Source organism: Egretta garzetta, unplaced genomic scaffold, assembly GCF_000687185.1.
Source record: "Egretta garzetta isolate BGI_Z169 unplaced genomic scaffold, ASM68718v1 scaffold133, whole genome shotgun sequence".
Taxonomy (NCBI): domain Eukaryota; kingdom Metazoa; phylum Chordata; class Aves; order Pelecaniformes; family Ardeidae; genus Egretta; species Egretta garzetta.
Window position 1 is genome coordinate 4,451,079 of NW_009259111.1, and position 25,403 is coordinate 4,476,481.

The window sequence follows — 25,403 nt, forward strand, 5'->3', positions numbered from 1 at the left end:
GTGCTGAGGGCTCCCGAGCTGGACGCAGGGCTCCAGGGGAGGTCTCCCCAGAGCAGAGCAGAGGGGCAGAATCCCCTCCCTCGACGCTGGCCCCGCTTCTCCTGATGCAGCCCAGGGTACGGTTGGCCTTCTGGGCTGCCAGTGCACATTGCCGGCTCATGTCCAGCTTTTTGTCCACCAGCACCCCCAAGTCCCTCTCAGCAGGGCTGCTCTCGATCCTTTCTTCCCCCAGCCTGTACTGATACTGGGGGTTACTCCGACCCAGGTGCAGGACCTTGCACCTGGCCTTGTTGAACCTCATGAGGTTCACACAGGCCCACCTCTCCAGCCTGTCCAGGTCTCTTTGGATGACATCCCGTCCTTCTGGCATATCAACCGCACCACTCAGCTTGGTGTCATCTGCAAACTTGCTGAGGGTGCACTCGATCTCGCTAAGTCATTGATGAAAACATTAAACAGCACTGGTCCCAGTACGGACCCCTGAGGGACACCACTCATGACTGGTCTCCATCCGGACATCGAGCCATTGACCACTACCCTCTGGATGCGACCATCCAGCCAGTTCCTTATCCAACGAACAGTCCACCCATCAAATCCATAGCTCTCCAATTTAGAGAGAAGGATGTTGTGGGGGACCATGTCAGAGGCTTTGCAGAAGTCCAGATAGATGACATCCATTGGTTCTCCCTTGTCCACATAGCCCCTTGGACTGCTTTCTGGTTCACAGCCCTCAGAAACAAGCTGCGGCAACAGAAATAGGCAAGCTGCCTCTGAGCATGCATAAGGGTTTGAATGGAATATTCCTTTCTGGCCTGGCACCAAAACACAGGCTACACACGCATACTACATAAACATAACACATATAGGGGCCCCTGTAAGACCACTTTCTGTGTTTGTACATTCTGATATAGTTAAGATAAAAAGCAACCTCAAACTGGTTGCCTTTTAGTTCTAAATACCTATAACTGCAAGCTACATTCTGCAAACATTTCGCAACGTAGGCATTTTGCAACCTAAGTAAGTCTCAGATTGAGAAAGGGGACAAGGTGAATTCCCAGCTCAGGCGCAATAATAGATGCCGTTATTCCCTATTCTGTATTCTGGGAAGTAACAAGACTTTACTGAAGTTTACACAGGCAATAATTCACTTCAGGAGTTTTGCCACACCGCTATATGGAATATTTACTAGCACTGGCCTCAGGCTTGCGGACACGTTAAACGATTGCAGGCTTGGCCCCCTTCCAGAAACAGATTGCGTATGCAGATGTTTATCTTAAATAAAATTAATTTCCCCATAGGTTTTGATAACTATTCTAACAGTAAAATAATGTTTTGAGACAGGTATGAGGCTTTTATATTGGGGGGGGGGGAACCAAAACCAAAACCAAACCAACACAACTTCTATTTAAAGTTGCTCTGGGCAAAGCCGCCTGTATTAATCTCTGCTTTTCAAGGGTCCTTTCCACCAACATTCAGTCACCAAAACCAAAGATGAGCTGCAGCTCACCTGCTCCAGCAGAGGCTGGCTTAAACTGTCAGTGGTGTATGCTGAGCTGGCTGACAAGAGCTGGTAGGGGCTGCAGCTTTAGGATGAGGGCATTGCTCTCTACAACTCTAACTTCTGAACAGAAGACCATTTCACAGTCCCTTCACCTTACCCGTATGAGATGAAAACACACATATCAAGAATAGGAAACAGCGATTTTCCAACTCTTCTTCAGAAAGTAAATTCTTACTCTTTATTGACAGCCAAGTTAATTGAAATCATCAACACAAGCTCACTTTAGACACTAAATTTGAACAAATACTTCCCATTATTTTAGTTATATGATTGTTCTGAGACAAATTTAAAAAAAAAAGCTCTAAATGGAAAGTTATTATTTATTGTAAAAAAACCAAAAAAGCCCCACTCAAAGCTAACCAAGTGTACAAAACCCCCACAGAAGTCAGAAAGAGACTGCTATGTAGACAAAATACACAGAGCAGATGAAGTGGAACCGTTGCATAGAGAGGTAAGCCGGGTACAGTCTTGGAAAGCCAGCCAGCTTCCTCTAAGGAGGGCAACACCAGGTACTCAGCTAAAGCTGTACTACAATCACGCACCGTATGAACAGAGTTAGTTAAGCACAACAGTTGCTGAGGCAGCAGCATGCTCGTTTGGCAGGCAAGAGAGCAGGCACCAACATCATCTGATTTGCGTAACCTCACCACGCACCACAGGTACCTGGCTCCTATCCCAAGCCTTACTGTCAAAGCACGGGGTGTTTCCGATAGAAGGATCTGTGCTGTTTCCAATGTCAAAATCTAAACCCCAAAACATTTAAAGTTTTCTTTTTTAGAATTTTTTTTATTAACAGATGAAGGCCTGCCACTAATCATCTCCCTGTAATTTCATTTCCTCTAGGGAAGTAACCAATTCTCCACAATAAAGTCTTTGTTGCAAATGAGATGAAATAGTCACACTGCACCTCTCTAAAGTCTGAAAATTGTATTATTAAGCCCTATTTTGATGAAAATAAAAGCATTATTTTGCAGCAGTACAAGTGCTGTAGAACTACATTAAAAGATACTTTATAAAGAAATATTTTCAAGTCACTTCATGACAGAATTATAGATTTTAATAAAATTTAGTTCCAATCCATGTGTGGTGTTGTTTAAATGACATTTGTGAAAATCAACTATTGACTAGATGCCATGGCCTTCTGCTAAAAACGTGACTCTGACAGTCAAAAGGGAAAAAATAGAGGCCTAAAAAGAAATTTGATCAAAGGCTTGGGGAAGAGCAGCTGGAAAGCTGCCTGGCAGAAAAGGGCCTGGGGGTTCTGATCGACAGCCAGCTGAATGTGAGCCAGCAGTGTGCCCAGGTGGCCAACAGGGCCAACGGCATCCTGGCTTGTATCAGGAATAGTGTGGCCAGCAGGAGTAAGGAAACAATTGTGCCCCTGTACTTGGCACTGGTGAGGCTGCACCTCGAATACTGTGTTCAGTTTTGGGCCCCTCACTACAGGAAAGACAACAAAGTGCTGGAGCGTGTCCAGAGAAGAGCGACAAAGCTGGTGAGGGGTCTGGAGGCACAAGTCTTATGAGGAGCAGCTGAGGGAACTGGGGCTGTTTAGCCTGGAGAAGAAGAGGCTGAGGGGAGACCTTATTGCCCTCTACAACTGCCTGAAAGGAGGGGGGAGCAAGGTGGGTGTTGGTTTCTTCTCCCAGATAATGGGCAATAGGACAAGACGAAGAGGCCTCAAGTTGCACCAGGGGAGGTTTAGATTGGCTATTACGAAAAATTTCTTCACCGAAAGTGTTGTCAAGCATTGGGCTGCCCAGGGAAGTGGTGGAGTCGCCATCCCTGGAGGTATTTAAAAGCCGTGTAGATGTGGTGCTTAGGGACATGGTTTAGTGGTGGACTTCACAGTGCTAGGTTAATGGTTGGACTTGAAGATCTTAAAGGTCTTTTCCAATCTAAATGATTCTATGATGCTAATTCCACTGTCCTGAGGTTTGTTGAAATAGCACAACTGATGTCTATAGTCATGTTGCACAAATAGATATGGGCAATTTAAAATATTATGCTTCTAGTTTAGCAAGTTCTTCTGTTAATCAGCATTCTTAACCGTTAATTCACTCCCATTTTAAGACTTGGCTGAATTAATGCATTTCAAATGGGCAAGGCCAGTCTATATATTTTAAGAGGGGAAAAAAAAAAAGTATCATAACAAACACTTCTACAGTAACTTGAAAAAGTCAATGTCTTTTACAGAAAAATTAAACAAGTATGAGCTTAGATATTTCAGGAATGGCTTTTCATGTTTGCAAACAAACAAAAAATTTTATACATCATAATTTAATACTTACGGGATCATATCCTTAACATGTAAGTCATATAGACTCAGAAAATAAATTCAGGAATTTTCATCTCAGAAATCTGTGAGCTTAATTTCAAGATAAATACTGGATTGTTTCAATTTAAGTTCTAGAGTTCAAAACTCATCTCCAAAGGAATAAAGAAGAACTGTCAACAGTTCCTGGTCAGATACCTGCCAGATGAAGACTGGCTCAATAGAATTTAACTATTAGACAGGAGTTCATTTTTTTTAAGAGCCCAGTAAGTTTAAGAGGCACTTTAATATACAATCATTACAGTAAAAAAACGTTCCCAAAGTTTTCCAAGTTGTTTTCTATGCTTGCTGAGACCACAAGAACCGGTCACACCTTTCCAACATGGACTGAATCAGCGCTCTGCAATTAAAGCAAGGGGAAGGGGAAAGAAAAAAAAAAAAAAGGTCAAACAGTAAAAAAAAGCTAACAACAGAAAGAACAACAGAGTTTTGATTTGCTATTTAAAGAAAAGTTTGTCAAAAACATGACTGAGTTTCAGAACTAACATCATGAAATCACCATGCATGCCTTCTCAGGAAGGGAGAGGTGAGATCAGAGTCTGTGCAGGACTCAGCAAGACAGATACCCCTTCAGAGAATCTCCTTCACAGCCATCTTTAACATATGGTTTCCTGTTTCCTCATTTTCCATTTTAAAAATGCCTATGTTGCACAATACATAGCTCTTAAGAATTAGAAAAGCTTTCAGTTGATTTTAAAATCCAAAGTAAACACATGAAATATTTTATCTTTTCGTTAACTGAAAAGAAAGCTTAAGCACCTAGACGACCCAAAATGAATAGGGTGCATACACGGATCTTCTGTTGATGTGTCATCTTACCTTTGCCTTTTCTCAGCAATTCTCAGTATCTCACAGACACTACTAAATCTCTCAGACAATTCTAGTGTCAAGCCACACTCCTGTAAGAGAGGCAAGGCGCGATTTGGGCCAATGGCCTTTGCCAGCAAGAGTGCTACGTTTTCCACAGTGATGCAGTCTGGGCAGCTTGGGCTGCCATTGCTGACAGCATTCCCGTTCTGTGGGCCACGGTGGTGGAAAGCTGTGCTGTGATTTTGTGCAAGATGCAAAAGAAACTTCCATTCTTCTGTAGTCTCTGGCATGGAACCTAGATGTAAAATGAGTTTGTTATTTGTAAAACAAGGATTATTCTAAGCCTACTATTTTAAATATATCTGTACTTAAAAGAGGGGCTAGCTACTCTGTTCTTCTCTGTGAAGAGTTAAGAAAACTAAGCGTTAGCAACAAGCAAGTTGTAAACAGAAGTGTATTGCCCTTGACTCACCCAGTGTAAAGATTCAGTGGTGAACTACACACAAAACTTTACAATAGTTCACTATTTAAGGCTTTGGCTTAAGTCAAGAGACAAAGAATTGTTTTGTCCATCCTAGGGCTACTGGGAATTTTCTTCTAAGTTCTGCCACGTGATACAATGCTTTGCTTGTCATAACTTTGTGTGCCTGCATGTCTAGTGGGGGGAGTTCTGTGCTGCGCAGGGAGGCCAGCTATTCCTCTATCTGCAACACCAAGTTTAGCTTTTACTCCCAACCAATAAACAACTCTACATCCTTGAACTTTTAAGCATTTTCTAGCACAACTGATTTCACAAAGCACAGTGTGAAGATACAAGAGCGTAACACCTATTTATGTGTTTCGAATATGCTGCACTACACACAGTTAGTGCTACCAAAATACTTCAGGGGGGAAAAAAGTTCAACTCAAATTTAGATAAACTGGATCAGTATATAATAAGGGCAGTTCCTATATTACAGAATTATGTTTACACAGTTCAAGATTCACTAACCATCTTCTCCATTCAACAGGCTCAAATCATCCAAATGAGCAATATTAGTAAAGGCTTCTATTCTTCTATCCAGCTCCAGACAGAGAAAAAGATATCCAGGCCAAAATCTTGAATAAGAGAGTAAAGATTTCCAGGAATCAAATACTCAGTCTAAACTAAAATAAACAATAATTAAATGCTCATTTACATATCAGTGAAGACAGAAGCAACAGAATTTCTTGAATGCCAGAAGTCACTGCAAAGTGGGGAAATGGGGAATATCCCTTAGCATTAAATTGGACACTCAGTATTCATCCTCAAAATAGGAGAGGCTTTTAAATAAATCCTGTCCAATTAAGGAGCGGATGGGTGGGTTTCATTTGTATCTTTTTGGGGTCAGAATACCAATTAACCAAGTATCAGGAATTACCAAAATTTCTGCTTACCCATGTGATTTACAGATGTCAGCCATCTTCTCTTTTGTAACAAAATCAGCTGGGAGTTTAATCAAAAGCAGAATGAGCTGGCTGTAGCCCCAAGTAAACAAATGTGATCGTGGCCTGCAAGAAGAGAAATTCAGTTTTAAAGCATTAATGGTTTTCTTCAGAACATTATGCTGTCTCTACAAAAAAGCAGGTATATGAGAAGGAAAAACGAATTAAACACTGTGTAATCTCAGTAGAGCAGTCACTCTGAAAAGTGTTACATATGAAGTTGTTTAATCCTTTGGTTGCTTCTGCTGAACTCTGCAGCATGCAGAATGCTTGAAGGATTCAGTGACAGCCAAACTGTCATACAAAATATAAGAAAAAAATCTTAAGACAAAAGCCTGCAGACCCATTAAAGCTTTTGCTGCACTCAGGACCTTGGGTGAACCCTACTTTACCTGGGATTTCCTTCTGGATCCACTGTATTTGCCCTTTGTGGTGCATCATGAGAAACTGCCAAGCACAACCAATCCAGTCGTACAGATTCCGGCTGCAGAAGAGATCTAAGGAGAAATGACCTAGAAAGCAAAACACACAGCAAAAACCCTACCAGTTTTAAATATACCAGATACAGAGAAGTAACGATCGTGTGCAGAAAAAGAAACCCAGAAAATTGATGTAAAATTAAATATAGAAAAGCCTAGAATGATGTATGTTTCTAGAAACTGAGGGGGACCACAGGAAACCATCAAGTTGGTAGGCTGGGTTCTCCCAGATTTTTTTTTTTTTTTTTTTTAATGCTGTGTAACTTTGGTGTACTGAACTGCAGGCATAGGAACAAAAACAGTCAGTTCCATTGAAACCATTATTTAGAAAAACTTTGTTAAAAACTAGCATCTAGTCTAACAAAAAACCACAGTCTGAGAAACCAACTAAAGCTGGCAGAAGGAACTGGAATGTAATGCTAAAGAACACCAAGCAGGTAGATACAGAAACAGTAAAAAAAAAAGCCCCCAGAAACCAAAACCAAAAAACCCACACACAGCTACATGACGAAGAGAACAGACAGATGAAAAAGATTCTGTACTCTCTTTACCTTTTATCCTCTGGCTTTGATTTCACCAGACTATCTAAATATGCTAAGAAGTGAGCTGGATCATTCCTGCAAAGCTGTTTGATATCAGAAGGCAAAATAGAGGGATGGAACTTGATCAAGGGCCGAAGAGCTGTTTCCCCAAATTTTTCATAAAGCCTGGAGAGAAGATAAAAACTATTTTCAGTACCAAACAGCAAAATTATTATTTTTCCAAGATCTCTTGCAAGTACAAGACAGTATTGAAAGGTAATCTCTTTAAAAGATTCCCAGAAAGCTTCATGAAATGTTAGGTGAACCAATTCCTGCTAGCATATTAACAACAATGAAGAAGAAGGAAAAAAAAGACTTGGTTACAAACCTTTGAGCATGTACCAGTAACAACGGACTATCATCCCAAGGCCCCAGGTCATGCAGCTGTTTCAGTATTTTCAACATATCTTCATTTTCCATTGCTAAAGCCGCTGGACTGTGACAAGTTAGTTCTGAAATAAATCAGTGCACAAGTTAAATGATATGGGCAAAGTTGTTGTTTATTTTTTTCTTAAGACACACACGGCTGTTGTTAAGCGTAAGGACAAAAGTTATCACTACTTTCATGGAACTCTCTAGCTAACAGTAGTAACAAGTGAACAGATCCTACTTGTTCATTGCACAGAAATCAACATCACTAATCTGCACTTACAGCAAATTACAGTTATAAAATTATACAATTAAGGCAAAGAATAATATTCTTGATATATTTGACTTTTCTTTAGACTTGTAAGGAGGCAATTTTTCTCTCATGTGAAAAAAGCCCACTACAGGATGTGCAGCTTGCTGAATATAATGCAGATCTGCATCAGTTTTCATATATTACAGTTTGCTTCTATTAATAAATAAAACCTTCAGCTTGGACACTGACTTCACAGAATGCAGAATTCAACACAAACCTTGATGCTGATGAAATGCGAGTATTAATCTACAGGTACAAGTGCAGACCAACTGTGGACAAACTGGGAATGCATGCATTACTTTCACTTCTAGAGCTCTCAGAATCCAAATACTGAACAGATTCCCAGAAACCCAAACACCAACCCTCAAAGCAAGATTCTGTTGTTTGACTACTCTCTGTTGGCACCAAATCAATGCTAAGACTTTAATTCACTCTTAAAAGAAATGAATAAAGCAGAAGCTGAATGCAGAGAACAGATGAAGTTGTGTTTTCCAGTATAATCAGGAAGTTTTGGTTCAATAAGGCTAAAGAGGCATCAAAAAGATCAGAAAGGATATCTGAGAAAAAAGTAAGTCTGATGTGATCACAAGCCACTCACTTGCATGGAACCATCTATTTCATTCAGTTTTGTTTCACATTAACCACATTTCTCTAGAAGATGAATCTTCCCTTTCCAGTGCAAATACTGAAGCCCTTCCCCTAGCTTTTGCCTTCTTTCCATAGACATATGATTCTAATTAAGATGCTTTTGCTCTTTGATGCACATGTATTTGTTTTTAAATAGACCTGGTCTGTAATCACTACAGTGTTCAACCAACAAGCTCCATATAAATTAAAAGGTTCAGAATTGCAAAGTGGGGGAAGGGGAGAAAGAGTCTCTCCCAAGGAGCCAGCAGTTCTTCGTAAGTTTGGGGGAAAAAAAAACAACCAAATGACCCAAAACCAGAACGAAAACTCCCCCACATCAAACATCCTCCGCTTCACACACTACACCTGCAGAAGGAAAATTTGCAGACACAAATGAGAGTGTCTTCAAGCTTTTTTCTTTTTTCTCCCAGTCTTACTTTCAGCTCACTAGTAATAAAATTTTCATTAGTTACCTTTCAATCCTGCGATGTATGTTTCCCATACATGAGGACTGGTTGCATACATGGTTATAATACACTGCTTTAGTCTTTTTAAATCCAAAAGGAAGAAGTAGGTTCGCATAAACCTACAAGCCAAGGTCCATGAAGCTGCTAGTGGCAGACTTCCATCAGAGCTTTCCTCTGCCTTACCATTTCCACAAGAAAATACACGCAGCTCAAAACACAATGTTGTCAACTCAACGAGATCTTTGTGAACATCCTGTTCTATGACACATGGAGGAGAAACTTGAAAGCAGCAGTCCAACGGTCCCTTCAAATCAGTACTGTTTTCATACACAGCTTCGCTTACACAGGTTTCATCAGTATTTTCCTTTTCAGCACAGTCTTCCAAGATACTACTCTGTTCTTTGTCTGCAGGGTCTCCATCAGTTGGATCCAGTCGTAGGCTTTCCTCCAGGACTGCCCTCTCTTTTTCAGTACACACAGTCTTGCTTTTCTTAATAGAGGAATCAGAACGCTCCCTGCTGCCGAACTTTTCTTCTAGATAGATAAGCCATTCCTGTAAAACCCTTCTCATACACCGTGGTTCTAACAAAACCAGGGGATCCTGGAGTTTGGCTCTGTAGCATAAAAAAAGAAGTTTGCTAAGTTGCTTGACAGTTATAAGATGCCACAAGTGAAGTATAAGTTTTGTGTAACTCAAAGTATATTCCTAAACTTGACTTACAGTCAGTGGTTGTTTTTTGTGGTTTTGAGTGTATCAAACAGAATTTAGGCTACTTAGCTTGATACTAGTACCTTCTGAGTTCCTCAAGATTTCTTTCAGAATGGATTTTTGTTTGTTAGGCGGTTTTGGTTTTTTTTAAACTATGCTTGTAGTTAGGACAAAAGGATAATGCTAGAGTACCTAAATAAGCTTTTAGTGGGTTTTGCTTGGTTTTAAATAGGGGGAACAAATCATTAACCAAATGAGATCCTTTCAGATTATATTAACAGGCATTTACAGCATTACTCTTACATGTATGGAATGAATAATAATAAAAAAAGTCATTTAAAAAAGCAACAATTTTTCTACCAAACTCCAATATATCTATACACTAAAAAGTTTCCCTGCTTACATTGCTTCTGCTGTTGCAGCCTTGAGATCTCTTAGATGGTCTTCCTCTGGAAGCTGGCAGCTCTGTGGTTCTAACCTAGAAAAACACGTTAATTTCAGTCTTATCTGAAGTATTTTCTTTCATAATGCAAGTGAAGATTTCCTCACAGATTTCCCTGAATTTCTGAGAAAACAAGATTAATTCCTTTATTAAAAAAATACAAAGCTTTCATTTCTAAAGAAGGAACAGCTCAACAGACATTATGGATTAATTGGCCATGAAGAGCAACCAATAATACTATTTTTGTGGTCTTCTATAATGGCTTCTACTCCATCTACACAAGATTTCTGAAGGTACTGAATAAAAATCAGTATCATGCCACTACATGAAAATTAGTCCAAAATGGTAAATTAGCAAATCATTGGAATATGAAATAACTTAGTTCTGTACTAATTGGACAGCCATTAAAGAAGTTAAATGCTTTATAGCTACAATTATCTTTAAAAAAAAAAAAAAGAAATAATGTTTTTAGGGAGGTAAAAGTGTTTACTCCCCACTCAGAAAGGCCAGGAAATCAACTGTTGGATTCATGTCCATAACTATAGTGAGCATCACAGATCAGCAATTCTCATGTAGCGTAATACAATACGTTCTTCCTCTTCAGTTGTTACAGCACTGTGGAGACTGCATGCTCCACCACCCGTAAGCATTCGTTGCCTAATCAGCTTCTAGGAAAGGAGTCAGGGAGAACCAGTGAAACCCACCATAGTAACAAAGGCAGCTGGAAAAAACTAACACTGAGCTTGCCATTCTACTTGAAACGGTAGTTCTTGCTTTAGGTTGCTATCCTCAGAATCCCCAGCAAATGCAATTGCTAAGAAAACCTGATTTTGTACTCACTCTTTCTCTTCCTGGGGAGATGCTACCAGATTAACAGTCAACTCTTGCAGCTGCTCGTCATCCTTTGCTTCTTGCCTCCCTCTAGTATCAGGACTTATATGAAGTGTGCCAATCTTTTCCGTAGTTTTGCGTACAAAGCTGGAAACACTAGGAGTCAGAAGTTCAAACATTTAAAACTGGAAGTTCAAAAGCAAACAAATCAAGCACTTTCTTTCCATGCAAACCATGATTTCAGAAAACTTTATAATCTGAAGAACTCTTGAGAAAAGCAATGACTAACAAGAACAAAACTCACTAAGAAGCTGCTCAAAATCCATACTTCCAGAACAGAATAAAAACCTGAAGTATTTAAGACTTGGGTTTTTTGCTGCTGGAGGTACAGGATTACTTGCTAACATTAGCGCTTAGATTTTGACATATATTCATATGCAAATAAATGCAGATTGGCTACACTACATTTTAAAGCTTACAAACAGAAAGCATCATTAGGAAATTATGTCTCTCTTGGTGACAAGAAACAGTTTTACAATACTCTAGTTCTTCAGATTACACAGCTCACTAAAAATGTCCTTTTCATGTCATCAGTCCCTATCCCTTCAGATATTTTATTCAAGAGAAAGCCCAGTGACCATACCAAAACCCAGTTGTTTCTACCAGTGCCATGAAGAGAACTATGCCATCAAGAGTTGAACAGAAAAATCAGCTTCTTACTCTCTGCTCAAGAACATCGAGAAAAAAGAAAAAAGCAACCCTCTTACATGCTTGCCAGAGAATGACCTCTTTTACTATACCAAGGTATAGCAAAAGCTGAAGGCCAGCAACATTTTAGGTAAGAAACTAACATACATAATTTTTTTCAAACTTTTAAGTTATGTATTTAACACTATCTCCTTTATATTTGCCCCCTTTTTTAAAGCGAATTTTAAAATAGCAATTTGATTTCTGCATAAAATGGACACTACCATATTTACTTGCACCAGGGATGAGCTACCATTTTTCCACAAATGCTTGGGGAATTGATTAGATTCACCGAAAGAGGGGGGGCGGGGATATGGCAGGCCATATGGTATACTTTGCAATGTGTTTTAACAATATCTAGCATGCTTTGAATATTTTAATGTTTGTCCCCAAGCAACATAGGAAGCCTTCACTCATTCTTCAGAAATCTAAGTACCAGAAAAACAAAAACCCAAACCAATATTCAGTAAGCCTGCTTTGAATACAAACCACAACCACAGTTTACAGTATAATGTTTAACATTCTTAGACATTTAAACATTCTTAGACATTTAAAAACGGAGGTTGAAATCTTGGCTCCACTGAAGTTAACAGCAGCTCTTCATATCTTCATTAGAGCCAAGATGGAAGTTTTCAACTGTCTAGCAGCTAGACTGCATCTCCAGTGTTTCAGTTCAGATGTCACATTTTTGCAGAACAGAGTATGAACTAAACCAGACAATGCTACAAATTCAGAGGACAGAAAAGGGAAAGATGTAATGGATGAGTGAGCCTGCTGCAAGTTTTACCTTTCTTTGACAGCTTGGAGAGAGACGAGAGGAGATGGGGAACGAAATGACAAAGGAATACTGAATGGGAGAAATGTCTCATTCCGGTCAGCCTCAACCGTCACAGATGCATGAGATACATTGTCTAACAAATGGAATTGAAATAAAGAAACATGAAACAGTGGCCTGGCAAAAATGGAACAGTGAAACAAACCACAAGTCACTAATTCATTCATGGATAACCTGCATATTTTGAAAATATGAAAAGATATTTTCAGACTTAATATTGAAGAATGTGGGGAGCCAGAAAAGTGCTATTTTTTTTATTGATGACATTGAACCCGGTAGGTCTGCTTTGCTCTTGGCTCTATAACAAGGCAAATGATGATCAACAACTGTATGAAAACTACCTTCTAAAAGTAGTTTTACAGTCCGTTTAGGGGACAAAATCTTGATTTAATCCATTGGCAGTTACTTAAACATCTAGGAAAATTAAATACACATCAATTCACATTGCATGATTTCCTGAAACCTAAATCATATCTGAACATACAGAGACGTGTAAGCCATGGTTAAGGTATAAATCACCCTTTTATTTGAACGGACTTCAAAATATAATTGAACCCATAGCTCTCTGGCTTTTGGTAAGAGTCACAGGAAATATAGAATCATTGACTATTTCCTTTTCACTCTTACATCCCTAACAGTATCTACAATGTGTTTTGGTTAATCATTTCTGGGTACAAACACATACTGTATCTTTAAGTGATCTAAATAAGGAAAAAAGAATCCTTTTAAGCAAGGATAACACTGCGTTTTGCAATGGTCAGCACTGCCTCCACTGTTGAGAGGAAAAGATGCCATGCTGTCACAGAAATTCTACCATCAGAATCCTCAGCCTCTCTAGACAGTGCCTAAAGATCACAACGGATTTTATGATTGCTTTTAAATAAGGCTGCTTGTATTCGTTATGCAGATTAGGAGCCTAAAAACTTATGACATCTTACGTAAATCTAAACAGGGAAACACTAAGTCCATTTGTCTTAAATACCAAATTAAGTACACGTTTCAAGAATCACCTAGAACTTCTCCACTTTGAAATAATCAGAAAATTTGTTACCTTTTTTTGAAGTGAGAACTTTTCTATCTTCTGACATTCAAAAACTATGTCCCTTCATTTTAGAGATTTAGTACCAGAAGTTATACACTTCCAAGTTTTCTCACCTGTTGTTTTTACAGTGATGTAGGTAAAGAGGCAAAAGTAAGCATGCTACAAACATGTTGCATGTAGCTTTGTCGGCAGGGTAACACTACTGACAAGTAGGGGAGTAAATACTGATTCCTATACTCTCCCTCCCCATCATGGTTTTCCCCCAACAAAGCACCTGAATTCTCTCCATCCTCAACTGGCATCTTCTCTCTGCAAAAGCTGAAGAGCAGCTTTTTTTTATTGGAAAGCCTCTCTACCATGCCTGGAACTAAGCCAGCAGCTCATCATCCTGGGTTTCTGCATCCTCTCCCAATCCCAACAAGACCCCTTGTTGTCCCACTCTAGCTTTCACCCCATGACAGATATTTGTTAGGAAATTAAAAAAGCTCCCTGGATGGTCTAAATGTTAGCTAATAACGATTCTATCATCCCTATACTAATGTATACAAAGGTAAGAGATGATCCCCTTTACAAATTAAACCCTACAAGAAAGTTAAGACCACTTATCATAAGCCTACTATTTTCCCTGAAGAAATATAAAGCCAGAGCCAAGATTAAGAAATTCTTACCTGGAACTAATATTACTGGAATGATAGTGTCAGCAAACAAATCTCAATTAACACGGGCATAGTCAGCTGAGAGAATCATAGCATTAATGCTGAATTGCACAAAGAGGAGGGGCGCAGAAATTTGAGTGAAGTCCTAGCTTGGTAAAAGCCCTCTAGACCTTCTGTTTTGTTTCTCTGGGTTGTGTTTGATTTTAAGCTTGGACTTCTGTGGAGGCAGCATTTCACCCCAACATTTCAAGACAGAGTTTGACTGGCAGGTGAGGTGACTGTGTTCCTATTCATCAAATTAGAGGATTTAATCATGGATAACTTGATGGTGGAAAATAAGAACACAGAGCCAACCCAATCAAATTCTCATAGAATAAATATAAATTGCATCTGAATAACATATTTTCAATTAAGAAGTATTACCAAGTTCTACTTGCTCATCTTCCTGGTGTGCAGGAAATTCTTTAAGTCTCTCATCTTCTGAGAACGTTTGACTGTGGAGAGAACATGAATCTTCATCTGACTGACTGCCTCTTCGACTGATAACACGATATATTCCAGAGTCTAAGACACTGAAGCTTTCCTGTCAGACAAGGGAGAGGAGTTAGATGTGCGAGTTGTACTTCCTTGTTAAACGTCCTGCAATGAACTCTAACAACCATACTCACACAAATAACCTCACAGCACTTCATAATTCACTGTCTGGAAAAGTCCTATGTAACGGCGTATTTCTGACATATCCAGAATGGAAAAGTACACACATGCTGAAAAGCGTGCAGTCCAGTGACTTTATAAAGATGCGTATGCTGCAATTGCTTTTAAGAAAGCAGCCTGCGGAACAACTGGTGTACTTAGTACGTACTAAGACAAAAACCATCTCTGCTTTAGTCCTGCATCCGAGACTGTCACTTCACCCCTCTGTGCCTGCCTACCCAAGAGTCTGTATTCTTTTTGCTGGTTAACCATACCCAGCTAGCACAATTACAGACCCTGCAAAACTTTTTAGCTCTAGGACACACGTACATTCTTTTGCTCATGAGCAGTCTATGTAGTTTACTTTCCCATCTGCTAATGAAAAAAAACTCGTCTACCACATCAAGATGGAGTTCACATTAAAAAGTAAAGTTTAAAAACCCAAGTAAACATTGTTAGAGTGAAAGCAGCAACTGATATTGTATTAACTATGAAATATTTCCCCTTTTTCAAAAAGCTGCTGGGAAGCCAAGACAATACCAAGCAGCTGTACATGTAACAGAATTATTAGAAATATGCTTTGATTTTTTTTTCCTTAGAGCTTTCTGTTTAAGTTTCATAGAGTGACACAATTTTTTAAATAGGGCTAGGACAGTTCTGAGCATTCAGACATTCAGTTTTCACCACATAAAACTACAGTTACAATCAAGATGACCTTTCCTGAAGCATGTTAAGACACTAAACTCAGCTGTGGAGAAAGTCTTCTTTGTATCAATCTTTGTCCACATCTCAACCATTAGCCACAAAATAATATGGAAAAAAAAGGCAGAGGTCTAAGAGCTTAAAGAATGCAAGTATTTCATACAAGTAGTAGTATGTCATACTTCTCTACCCCCACCTAGTTTTAGAAAGTAGCATTATCAGCTATAGTAGACATGGTAAAAATGAAAGCCTCGTCTTCAAAGCAAGCAACAAGGTGATTTTAAGCTATAAAGGTAAAATATGCAGGTAACATTTTTGGCACTACCAGTACACTAACATGAGATGAAATACTGCTCCTTCTACTGCTGCATGCAGAATCTAGAGGTTCCAACTTTGAAATCAGTTCTTCTAGCTGTGTAATGACATCTTGTTGGGTCGAGGCATCCAGCTGAGACTTCAAGTGCTCCAGCTTGTCTAGCGGCAAATTTTTTCTTGCCTAAAAGTATGCAGTGAAACAGAAACATTATTCTTTCTAATGCACATGTGAAAAGCAAAAGGTACCATATATGCAGGCTAATTTTCACCCGAAAAGTACAACATTTAGAAGACTTTTTAAAAACTCAAAAAAAATGAAACTCAGAAACCTATGGAACTTAATGGAAGAGGGGGACAGGAAACAGAGTGAGGTTGCATTGCACATTTGCAAAGAGGTATGTACTTACTCTGCAAGAAATTATTGAATTTTGGAAGAGACAACAGACCCTGGCAGCAAGTGTCCAGAATCCTCTTCTTATTAGACGCTCTATGCAGCGGTCTACCAGCAGAAGGGAGAGGTGCACAACTTTTCCATTTGTATGCAGACAGAACAACTCATTTTTATAAACTGCAATATCTTGAATATCTGCAAAACCAGATGCACAAAAATATCTAAAGGACTGAACTCATTAGTCAACATTGCTTTCTGTTCCTGAAAGAAGGTGAGAACATATCTCCCATTTGACTGCAAATGTGTGCAAAAGACAAACACACTGTAGCACAAGTGGTAGAGGGAAAACACATACTGAAGAGTGCTAAGCTAGCATCTAACAGCTATATAGCACAGTGAAAGTATCAAAAACACCCAGGGTGGCATTTCTAGAAAGCATTCAAGAAGTACACTAAAGTTACTGAAAAGTTTTCTTTTCCTCTGAAGGGGGATGAAAAACTAAAGACTAAAAAAGATAAGAAATACATCATTGTTAGCTTTGAAAATGTTTTCTAGTAGAAGAACACTTTCATCTTTCAGCAGTTTTCAAATGAAATAGTTATGCTATATGCAAACACTCCATGAATAAAGCATTGGAGACTTAACACCAAAAAAGGGGGAAGAAAAGGGGAAGGAAAAAGACTGACTGACAATCCCTAACTGTTCTAGGATTATGCCTGAAACCACACACACAAAAACATTTTATGAAGCCTCACTCATCTGCCAAATAAGTACATTCCCTGGCTCCAATTTAGACAGGTGTTAGAAAAAACAGGTTTTAAGCTTTCAGCTGCCAGATTATCTTTCACGGGACAATAAACATGAATAAACAGAAATGAGGAAAGGATACTGTCAGGTTTTCCTCACTAATACTGCAAGTTATTACTTCTCACTATTTGATTACTGCATTTTAAGATTCACTCACTCTACACCATGTTTTGTTTCTCAAGCATGTTTTCAGACGTACAGAGGGAGGCGTTGGCTGGAGGAGGTGGGGAGAGGGTTAATATTCAAGGATTTACCTGACTGATGACAAGGAAAAACAGTTTTCTGATCAATGTTCAGCTGCACAAATTGAGCTTAAAAAGGCTCCATGTTAGGCAAGGACTTCAGAAGTGACAAACATAACAGACATTATTACGAAGTGAAGATTCTTAGTTTACCTTTTACTTCACTCCAGAGTAAGACTTGAACATTTTGGGGAAGAAAAATATAAATGCCTCTTTCTGTCCAGGTCATCACACAGTGCTCACTGCAAGCAAAGGAGACGTTAACAGTGCAACAGTTAATTGTGGTGGTCACTGTAAAATATGCAGGGATGGCATTGGCTTCAGTAGAGCAAGTAAGAATTAAGTTGTTTAGCATGATACTTGGAAAATTCTTAAGCAAAAAGATGAAGTTAATAATACACAACTTTTTTATTTTTAGGTCTGCTTTATAAACAGGAAGCTATGCTGACAAATACTCACGTCAAATAGAGTAGCTTGGGGAAAGATAAAGACTGTGGAGAGCAGCTGGAACTAGTATAATGAGGATCCAGCCTGTGAAGTAAAATTAGTATCCGTTATAAGCATAACTACAGGAGTATCACTTCCTTAATATAATATTCTTAACCCTGGAATTACAAGGCTGTCTTAAGTAAACACAGACTTACAATAGCAGCATTTATTGCAGTAGTCACACAGACACACATGCAGAATCAAGGCTTTGGCATTTTTGGTAACTCAGATACTGATTTCCATTATTAGAGGAGAACGTATTAAGATGACAGCTAGAATTAATGGTTGACTGCACTAGGAGGTTATCTAACCTTCCGAGTATCAAGGCGGTTCTTTTCAGTTAGTCTAGAAGTCCCAAGCAAGTTTATCACCAGTAACACTCATGCTTCTACCTGAGAGTAACAACAGGGAGAGGCGGTGATGAAAGCAGCTGCTTGAACTGATGTGTGCTTTGCACTTCCCCATCGAAGTTCACCTCCCACATCCTTGAGCCAGGTCGAGCGCAATATATTAATGGCTGCTGATTCCCACCGTTTTTTCCAACAGGGAAGAAACATGCTCCAAATTCTCCATCTCTCTCTTTGTTACCAATTTTCCAGAACTTCTCTCTAGTGGAAAAAACATTCTTGTTAAGGCAGCATTAATAAAGGCTCTAATTAATTTTATGTTGTTCTCAAAAAATACTAAATCCTAGCTGATGAATTGGTTTTGGTGCTTAAAAAAAATAAATCTGTAGTGGGTATTACAAAGCCTGCATGAAGTTTATAAAAGATAGGGTGCAGGAATATTTATTAGTTTAAACAAATGCTCAGACCATGAAGGTGTTTTTTTTTTTCAGCTGAACCAGTCGATCAACCTGGTGATGGGAAGGTGATGGTACAAATGATCTGGCAACCATTTCCCATCATATGAAAGAGAAGACTGTGGTTATGAATCGTCAGTATGGATTTACAATGGGAAAATCATGTTTACAGCCCTCTACAACAACAGAATGACTGGCTTGATAGATGAGAGGGGAGCAGTGGATGTTGTTTATCCTGACTTCAGTAAGGCTTGTGACAACTCACCTCCTAGCATCTTCACAGATAAACTGAGGAAGTGTGGACTAGATAAACAGGCACAGAGAAACACAAAGTCCTGCACTGGGGGAGGAATAACCCCAGGCACCAGGACAGGCCAACTGGCTGGAAATCAGCTCTGTAGAGAAGGACCTGGGGGTCCTGGTGAACAAGCCGACCATGAGTCAGCAATGCACCTTTTTGCCAAGGAAGGCCAAAAGCTTCCTGGGCTGCATTAGGAAGAGTACTGACAGACCAAGGGAGGAGATCCTTCCCCTCTTCTCGGCACTGGCAAGACATATCTGGAGTGCTGGGTCCGGTTCCAGGCTCTCCAGTACAAGAAAGACAGAGGTATACTGGAGCAAGTCCAGCAATGGGCCACAAAGATGACTAAGGGATTGCAGCACCTGTCATCTAAAAAGAGGCTGAGAGAGCTGGGCTGATCAGCCTGGAACAGGGAAGGCTCAGGGGTGGAACTCATCTGATCCCACACTTATAAATACCTGATGAGGGCGTAAAGAAGACAAAGCCAGACTACTCTCAGTGGTGTCCAGTGAAAGGCCAAGGAGCAATGGGCACAAATGGAAATACAGGACATTCCATTTCAACATAAGAAAAAGCTCTGTTATTGTGAGGGTGGTGAATCACTGGAAAAGGTTGCCCAGAGAGCTTTTGCAGTCTCCATCCTTGGGAATGTTAAAAACCTAACTGGACACAGTCCTGCACAACCTACTTTACCCAGCTCCACTTTCAGAAGCAAAATTGGACTAGATGATCTCCAGAAGTCACTTCAGAAACTCTGTGTGACTCTGAAGTCCAGTATTTTACAACTAAAACATAACTTGCCTCTCAGTATCACACAAATAAGTGCGTGTAAGTGAAGATATGAGCAGTCTTCCATCCAAATAATCAAGCTGAACAACCCGAGAATCTACAGTGGTTATAATCTGAACAGGAAACATCACAAAAGTAGCAGCAGCCTACAGTTAAAAAGAAAAAAAAAGAGAAAGAAAACATAGAGGGCCTCAGTTCAAAGTAAAGACTATTTCATTAAGTTAAAATCACAAAATTCAGAAAAGGCTCTCGTATGCTACGAATACACAGCATAAGACAAAGCAGTTCCTTTCTTCTCTCTCCCTCACCAAACAAGGCTTCAATACTTAGGAGGCATAAAAGCCTAAATCCTCCTTTACCCAAAACCATTATTATTACTGAAGGTTTAAGGAAAAAAAAAATTGTATCCCTCTAGCATCCTGCCATTTCTTTATAAAGAGTATAGGGTTTGTAACTTTAAGAAAGGTTTTTATTCTTGCTCTTGTAAGCTTTGTGTTTTTGTGAGTTGTCTGCCACATGTACTTTCAGCCAGCAAACAGTTGCATGGAGACAGACCTGAGGGATTACTTGATACAAAAATCAACTTCCATTGGATTTAGGTAGTTTACATGAACTCACTTTCTCCATTACCCTGCAGCATATTACCCAAATACTACTTACTATACAAATGTCAGTTTGCATGGGTGGCAAAACAAAATCACAGACAGACTTCTTATGAATAAGAAACTACTGGGGACTGCACTCAAATTTTCTAGCAGGTGGTCACCATTTTTGACAGTTTAAAGCTGTTTTCTTTGTTAGGAATGTGTCAATTCCCTACTTCAAACAAAGTGCATTACATGAGAGATTCAACAGTCCAATTCCTTTAACAGGCATGAGAAGACACATATTCCATGGGCATATTCCCTGCTTTCCCCTCTCTTTCCAGGGTTGAATTTTTTTTGCTCTTTCTTTAAATGCAGTAATCTTGCTACTTTTAAGTCCATTTTCCGTCAAAATCTTTCATAAGGGCTAGAAAGGACCTGGAGGAACACACCTATTTCCAGGTTGTGCTCCTTAGAGATTAAAAGGAGAAGGAAAAGATCTAGTAATGGTAAAACTTAAAGAACACTCAAGGGCTAGAAATCAGGCTGGTATCACTCATTTGTGTGCCTTTTGCACAAAATGTAATTGATGTTAGCCTGATGTACACCTACCATTTATTTTAACTAATTCACACCTTTAAAGATAACAGTATCCAGACAGAGACAAGCAAAATCGGAGTCTAGGATTGCCCTTTCTCAGACCAAGAGCTGAGCTGAGGACTAAAACACACAGATGAACCTGTAGGTGGAGTCTAAAGAATCCAACAGGCTCAGAAACACCAAGACCCTGGGCTTATACTTGTAAATTCCAGGAGGAAGAAGCTTGGCCAGTTTTTAATTCCATACATTTGAAAGCGTTTTTATGTTGCATTACTAAAATAGCTAAAAGAGGGGGTGGGGGAAGTTCACAGGTTAAGATCTCTACTATTGTCTCGATAGACTGGTTCTTCAAAGATACCAGAACTTCATCAGCTGACACGTTTTCTGTGTTCTACTTTACTAAAATAAACAAAAAGATTCCACACATCATCCCCCAAGAACCTCTTAATCTCAAACAAAGTATGTGACATTTTACCTTCCCTTGTTTCGATGTGTTAATCTTGATGGCTGATACTTTTCCCACATGATCTCCCACAAAAACACGAAGGGCAGCTCTATCCCAACAGAGAGCTGTGACTTTTCTGCCCTTATGCTCAGAGGAAACATAAATCCGTTCTGGCTTCCCACGACGTTCTTGATTCAGCTCCCAGACTACTACAAGACCTTGGCTACAATAATTAAAAAAAAAAATACTATTTGAGAATAAGTCTTCTAATGTTTTATCATTGATAAAGATGCATTATTGCAAAAAAACAGAAAATCTAAGCAAAGTAGTACATCTCAGAGCTGGTTGTGTTCAAAGTTGCATGCTTTCAAGAAGTGTCACGTTCTTAATTCTGAAGAAGAATAAGTGTCCTTCCTTGCACTACAATGTATCAGCAGCTTTGGAAGGCTACTCTCACATTCACTGGAATTGCCAATGAGGATGCAGAAAAATCAGCATTTGAATAGATTTTAGACAATTTAAGTGGTATTAACTACCAATCTCACTCTGCCAAGTTAATGAAGATATTTCTTTCGATGCTGAAAGGTCTCAAGGAGACATTTATCATCATAACTACGCATGCATTATGTCTCCCACAGATATTCTGTTACAGAAATAATACTTCCTCTGGAACAATTATTCCAGAAAAAAATGAGGGGTGTCTACCAGTTAATTTCCTATCCCCCTCCAAGTTCTCAGTAGATGTCCATGTCTGAAACTTAGAAGCTACTTAAAAATATTTATCTAGAACTTAGGCTTGTAAGTACATCACTTACCTGGTGGCAACAGCAACATAGTCTTCATCATGTAAACAACAGGCAACCCGGGAAATGGCACCTTCCTGAAAACAAGTATGGGAGTTAAGTGCAGGTAAAAGTTGTTCTTGCACTGCCTTTACCACTACACAACTTTCATCTCTAAGATATAAACCAGATGCACATCAAAACCTGCTACCACTTTGTTGCGATGTGGGTGGGGGTTTTTTTGTTTTTGTTTTGTTTGGAAACACTGGGTTTACTCTAAAAAGACGCAGCCAACAACAACATGAAAACATCAAGAAGAACAACTGCAGTTCATTCTCTGGTTTGGAAAACACAGAAATCAGTCTCCTGTCCTCGCTCCTATGGGAGTTGTTTCGTGAGAACTAAGTGAGATGCTCCCAACCTTAAAAAAAAGGCTGCCTTCATGTTACAGTAGGAGCAGCAGTGGCTCCCAGGAAATAGTGCCTGGCTGTAGAAACAGCAATCCCTGTTCCATAATCTCTTTCAGCAAAAGCAATCCAGCCCATCTTTTCTTTGCTTAGCCAGGTAGTTCACAGTTTGAGCATCCAAACCCTGGTAGTTATCTACACGAGTTCGTCTGGTTTCATGTTCAAAGTTTTCTTCTAATTCTTAAATATTCAGGTGACTTTGCTGCTGCTGTTAGAAGTAAGAATTTGAAAAACAAAGGTCTGACACTCTCGAGTAATTTCTTTCACACCTCATAAAATCTATTACATCACACTCTCCGAGGATACACTCCAGTACCACAACCTTTTTCAAATGGAACAGTCCAAAAATTCACCTCTTTGCACAATTCAAACTGAAAATGCCTGTTGACTCTTAATAAAAATTATCTTGAAACGGTGCCTCTTTCCCCGTCCCATTTCCCTGGAAATTTTGGAAATTCTTTACCCTTACCTTATGAGCGAGAAAGAGTCTTTGCTTCCAACCATCTTTCTGTATAAGGTTCAGACCTCCTCCTGAACTGCCTAGAGCTAGCCATCTCTTCGACACAGCTATACACGTGCACTGAAGGAATAAAAATCATTATGTGCAACATGGCTGCTAGTAAGTACCAGTAACAGTATATTTTCCTTGTATCATGTTACTTTTTAAAGGCTTCTTTGTTTGCCAGGTGTGTGTACCACTCCTGAAACACTGGCAGCACAGTTGTCAAAGGTATTAGAATAGCACTCGCTGCAACTGGAGGGAACAGTAGAGGACAGCAACTGTGTAAGGCTATGTTATTTACCCCAACAGCTACATTAAGAAAACACAGGCACAGAGTAATAGGATCCTTTGTCTTCACTACTACTTCTTCCCAAAGCGTTCCCCCCATAAGCTAGCATGCACACACCCAAAAAGAAAGAGATGAATCCTGTGGGTTAACCAGATAATAAAGCACATAAGGTCATTATTTGAATTACGAAAAAAACCAAAATAAAACACCAAACACCACAAACTCACCTTCAGACGACTCGAATCCAGCCTGAGCGCAGAAAGCAACGGATCCAAACATTCAAATTCTGCCAACACATGGTTGTAAGAGTCTGGAATTATTGGCACAGAGGCCATTGATGTGCAAGAGTAACACTACTCATTCACGGGTGCATGACAACTTCAGCTTTTAGCTGTACCTGCCAAAAATATAGTAAGTTCTTGATGAGCTCACTTTTTAGTATTACATCTGTTTTTCCACGTTTAAAGAAGCACAGAACATCTTACTGTTCAAACAGCATCAGATTTCAGTTTGCTGAAAAGGCCCAAGGGCTGCAAAATTAGACCCCTGCTTCATTTACGAGAAGTTTTTGTGGAAGTTCATTGCAGAAAACTTAACCTGTCAGATAGCCACCTTGGAAATATTTAAGTTGTAGCCATCTATACTTACATCCAGCTGTGAAACAAGTTCCACCTACCTGTGGAAAAAACTTGTTTTATAGTAAAACGGACCTCCCCCCACAACAGGCACCCTTGATTTTAAACTAATTTTCTCAAGGGAAACATTTAGCATTGGCGTTTTATACCCACATCATCTTCACTCCGAAACTAAATTTAAGGAGTATTATCCTCAACCGATACCAAATTTGGAATTGCTTGCATTTGTGCGTTTTTAATACAACCACACATTAACATGTCTAAACTACCCTTTCCACAGTACCTCCTTTCTAGCATACAAGATAGACAACATGGAATGAAAACCAAGAATTAAATAGTTATTGAAGCTGCAAGCTCATGTTTTTCCTAAAACAGCACATTAAAAGAATCTCTCGTTGAAGAGAACTTTAAAAAAGTTTAGACCTCTGTGCTGCTTAAAAAAAAATTGTTACACTTCATGCTCAAGCCTTTGAATTTCTAAATACCGTTTAGCACGCAATCCCATACATGAAATAAACCCTTCCAGAAACACTAGCGTGTGAAACCTTACATTTCCTTAAATGAAAAGGGAAGGCTTACTCTCACCAGGCACTAGGAAAAGGGAAGATACACATTTATCCAGAGAGACTGAAAATTATGTCTTCAAAATTCTCAAAAAGTCTTAAAAATCTTAAATCATGTGATTTGAGAGTGACTCCACCCCAGCGATAAAGACGAGAACATCTCCGATGACTAAAAAAGGCCTGTTTTGTTCTGGATCAGAGCACTCAGCCCCTAATGCCTACTTTACACACTGTGTCATAAGGAAAGATATACTGGATCTAAGGAAGAAATTCTTTACAATGAGGGTGGTGAAACCCTGGCAGGGGTCGCCCAGAGAGGTGGTGGAGGCCCCATCCCTGGGAACATTCAAGGCCAGGTTGGACGGGGCTGTGAGCAACCTGATCTGGTTAGCGGTGTCCCTGCTCCCTGCAGGGGGGTTGGGCTGGGTGACCTCTAGGGGTCCCTTCCAACCCAAAACATTCTATGATTCTATGAAAGTCGCAGATAACCTCGATCAAACAAAGCCAGCCTGAGATTTTAAATCCTTCCTTGGAACTCTGCTCTCGGAGGCCAGCAACGTACCTCTGAACACACGCTGCCCGTTTGCCTGCCTCCAGCTTGGGAAAACAACTACAAACCCATCCGACTTTCTCTCAGGTACACGGAGCAAAGAAAAGTAGCCGAAAAGCTCAGAAGAACCCCCCAACTCCTACGGAAACGCCTGTCCGCGGAAAGCGGGCGGGCAGGGGACGGGGCT

At 39.7% G+C, this 25,403-nt stretch overlaps 1 protein-coding gene across 9 annotated transcripts in view; it reads right to left on the reverse strand.

The window, feature by feature from the left end:
• HPS5 (HPS5 biogenesis of lysosomal organelles complex 2 subunit 2) overlaps nt 1–25,397 on the reverse strand; it is a 26,772-nt gene extending 1,375 nt beyond the window's left edge. Inside the window, exons 1-23 of one of the 9 annotated variants that reach the window (XM_035890968.1) lie at nt 25,229–25,397; nt 23,696–23,865; nt 23,147–23,257; nt 22,244–22,308; nt 21,459–21,651; nt 19,812–19,945; nt 18,300–18,515; nt 17,878–17,949; nt 17,572–17,660; nt 16,386–16,564; nt 16,001–16,159; nt 14,692–14,851; nt 12,523–12,646; nt 10,998–11,144; nt 10,119–10,193; nt 9,013–9,620; nt 7,559–7,682; nt 7,201–7,356; nt 6,563–6,682; nt 6,123–6,236; nt 5,698–5,804; nt 4,716–5,001; nt 4,139–4,236 (exon numbers count right to left, since the gene is read on the reverse strand). In XM_035890968.1, the coding sequence (XP_035746861.1) occupies nt 4,176–4,236; nt 4,716–5,001; nt 5,698–5,804; nt 6,123–6,236; nt 6,563–6,682; nt 7,201–7,356; nt 7,559–7,682; nt 9,013–9,620; nt 10,119–10,193; nt 10,998–11,144; nt 12,523–12,646; nt 14,692–14,851; nt 16,001–16,159; nt 16,386–16,564; nt 17,572–17,660; nt 17,878–17,949; nt 18,300–18,515; nt 19,812–19,945; nt 21,459–21,651; nt 22,244–22,308; nt 23,147–23,257; nt 23,696–23,803 (3,408 nt within the window). In that variant the 5' untranslated portion in view covers nt 23,804–23,865; nt 25,229–25,397 and the 3' untranslated portion in view covers nt 4,139–4,175. Of the gene's footprint in view, nt 1–3,411; nt 4,237–4,715; nt 5,002–5,697; nt 5,853–6,122; nt 6,237–6,562; nt 6,683–7,200; nt 7,357–7,558; nt 7,683–9,012; nt 9,621–10,118; nt 10,194–10,997; nt 11,145–12,522; nt 12,647–14,691; nt 14,852–16,000; nt 16,160–16,385; nt 16,565–17,571; nt 17,661–17,877; nt 17,950–18,299; nt 18,516–19,811; nt 19,946–21,458; nt 21,652–22,243; nt 22,309–23,146; nt 23,258–23,695; nt 23,866–23,953; nt 24,988–25,228 lie in introns of those variants that run through there. The other 8 variants (XM_035890970.1, XM_035890967.1, XM_035890969.1 and 5 more) reach the window with 8 other exon arrangements.
• Nucleotides 25,398–25,403: the final 6 nt, after the last annotated feature.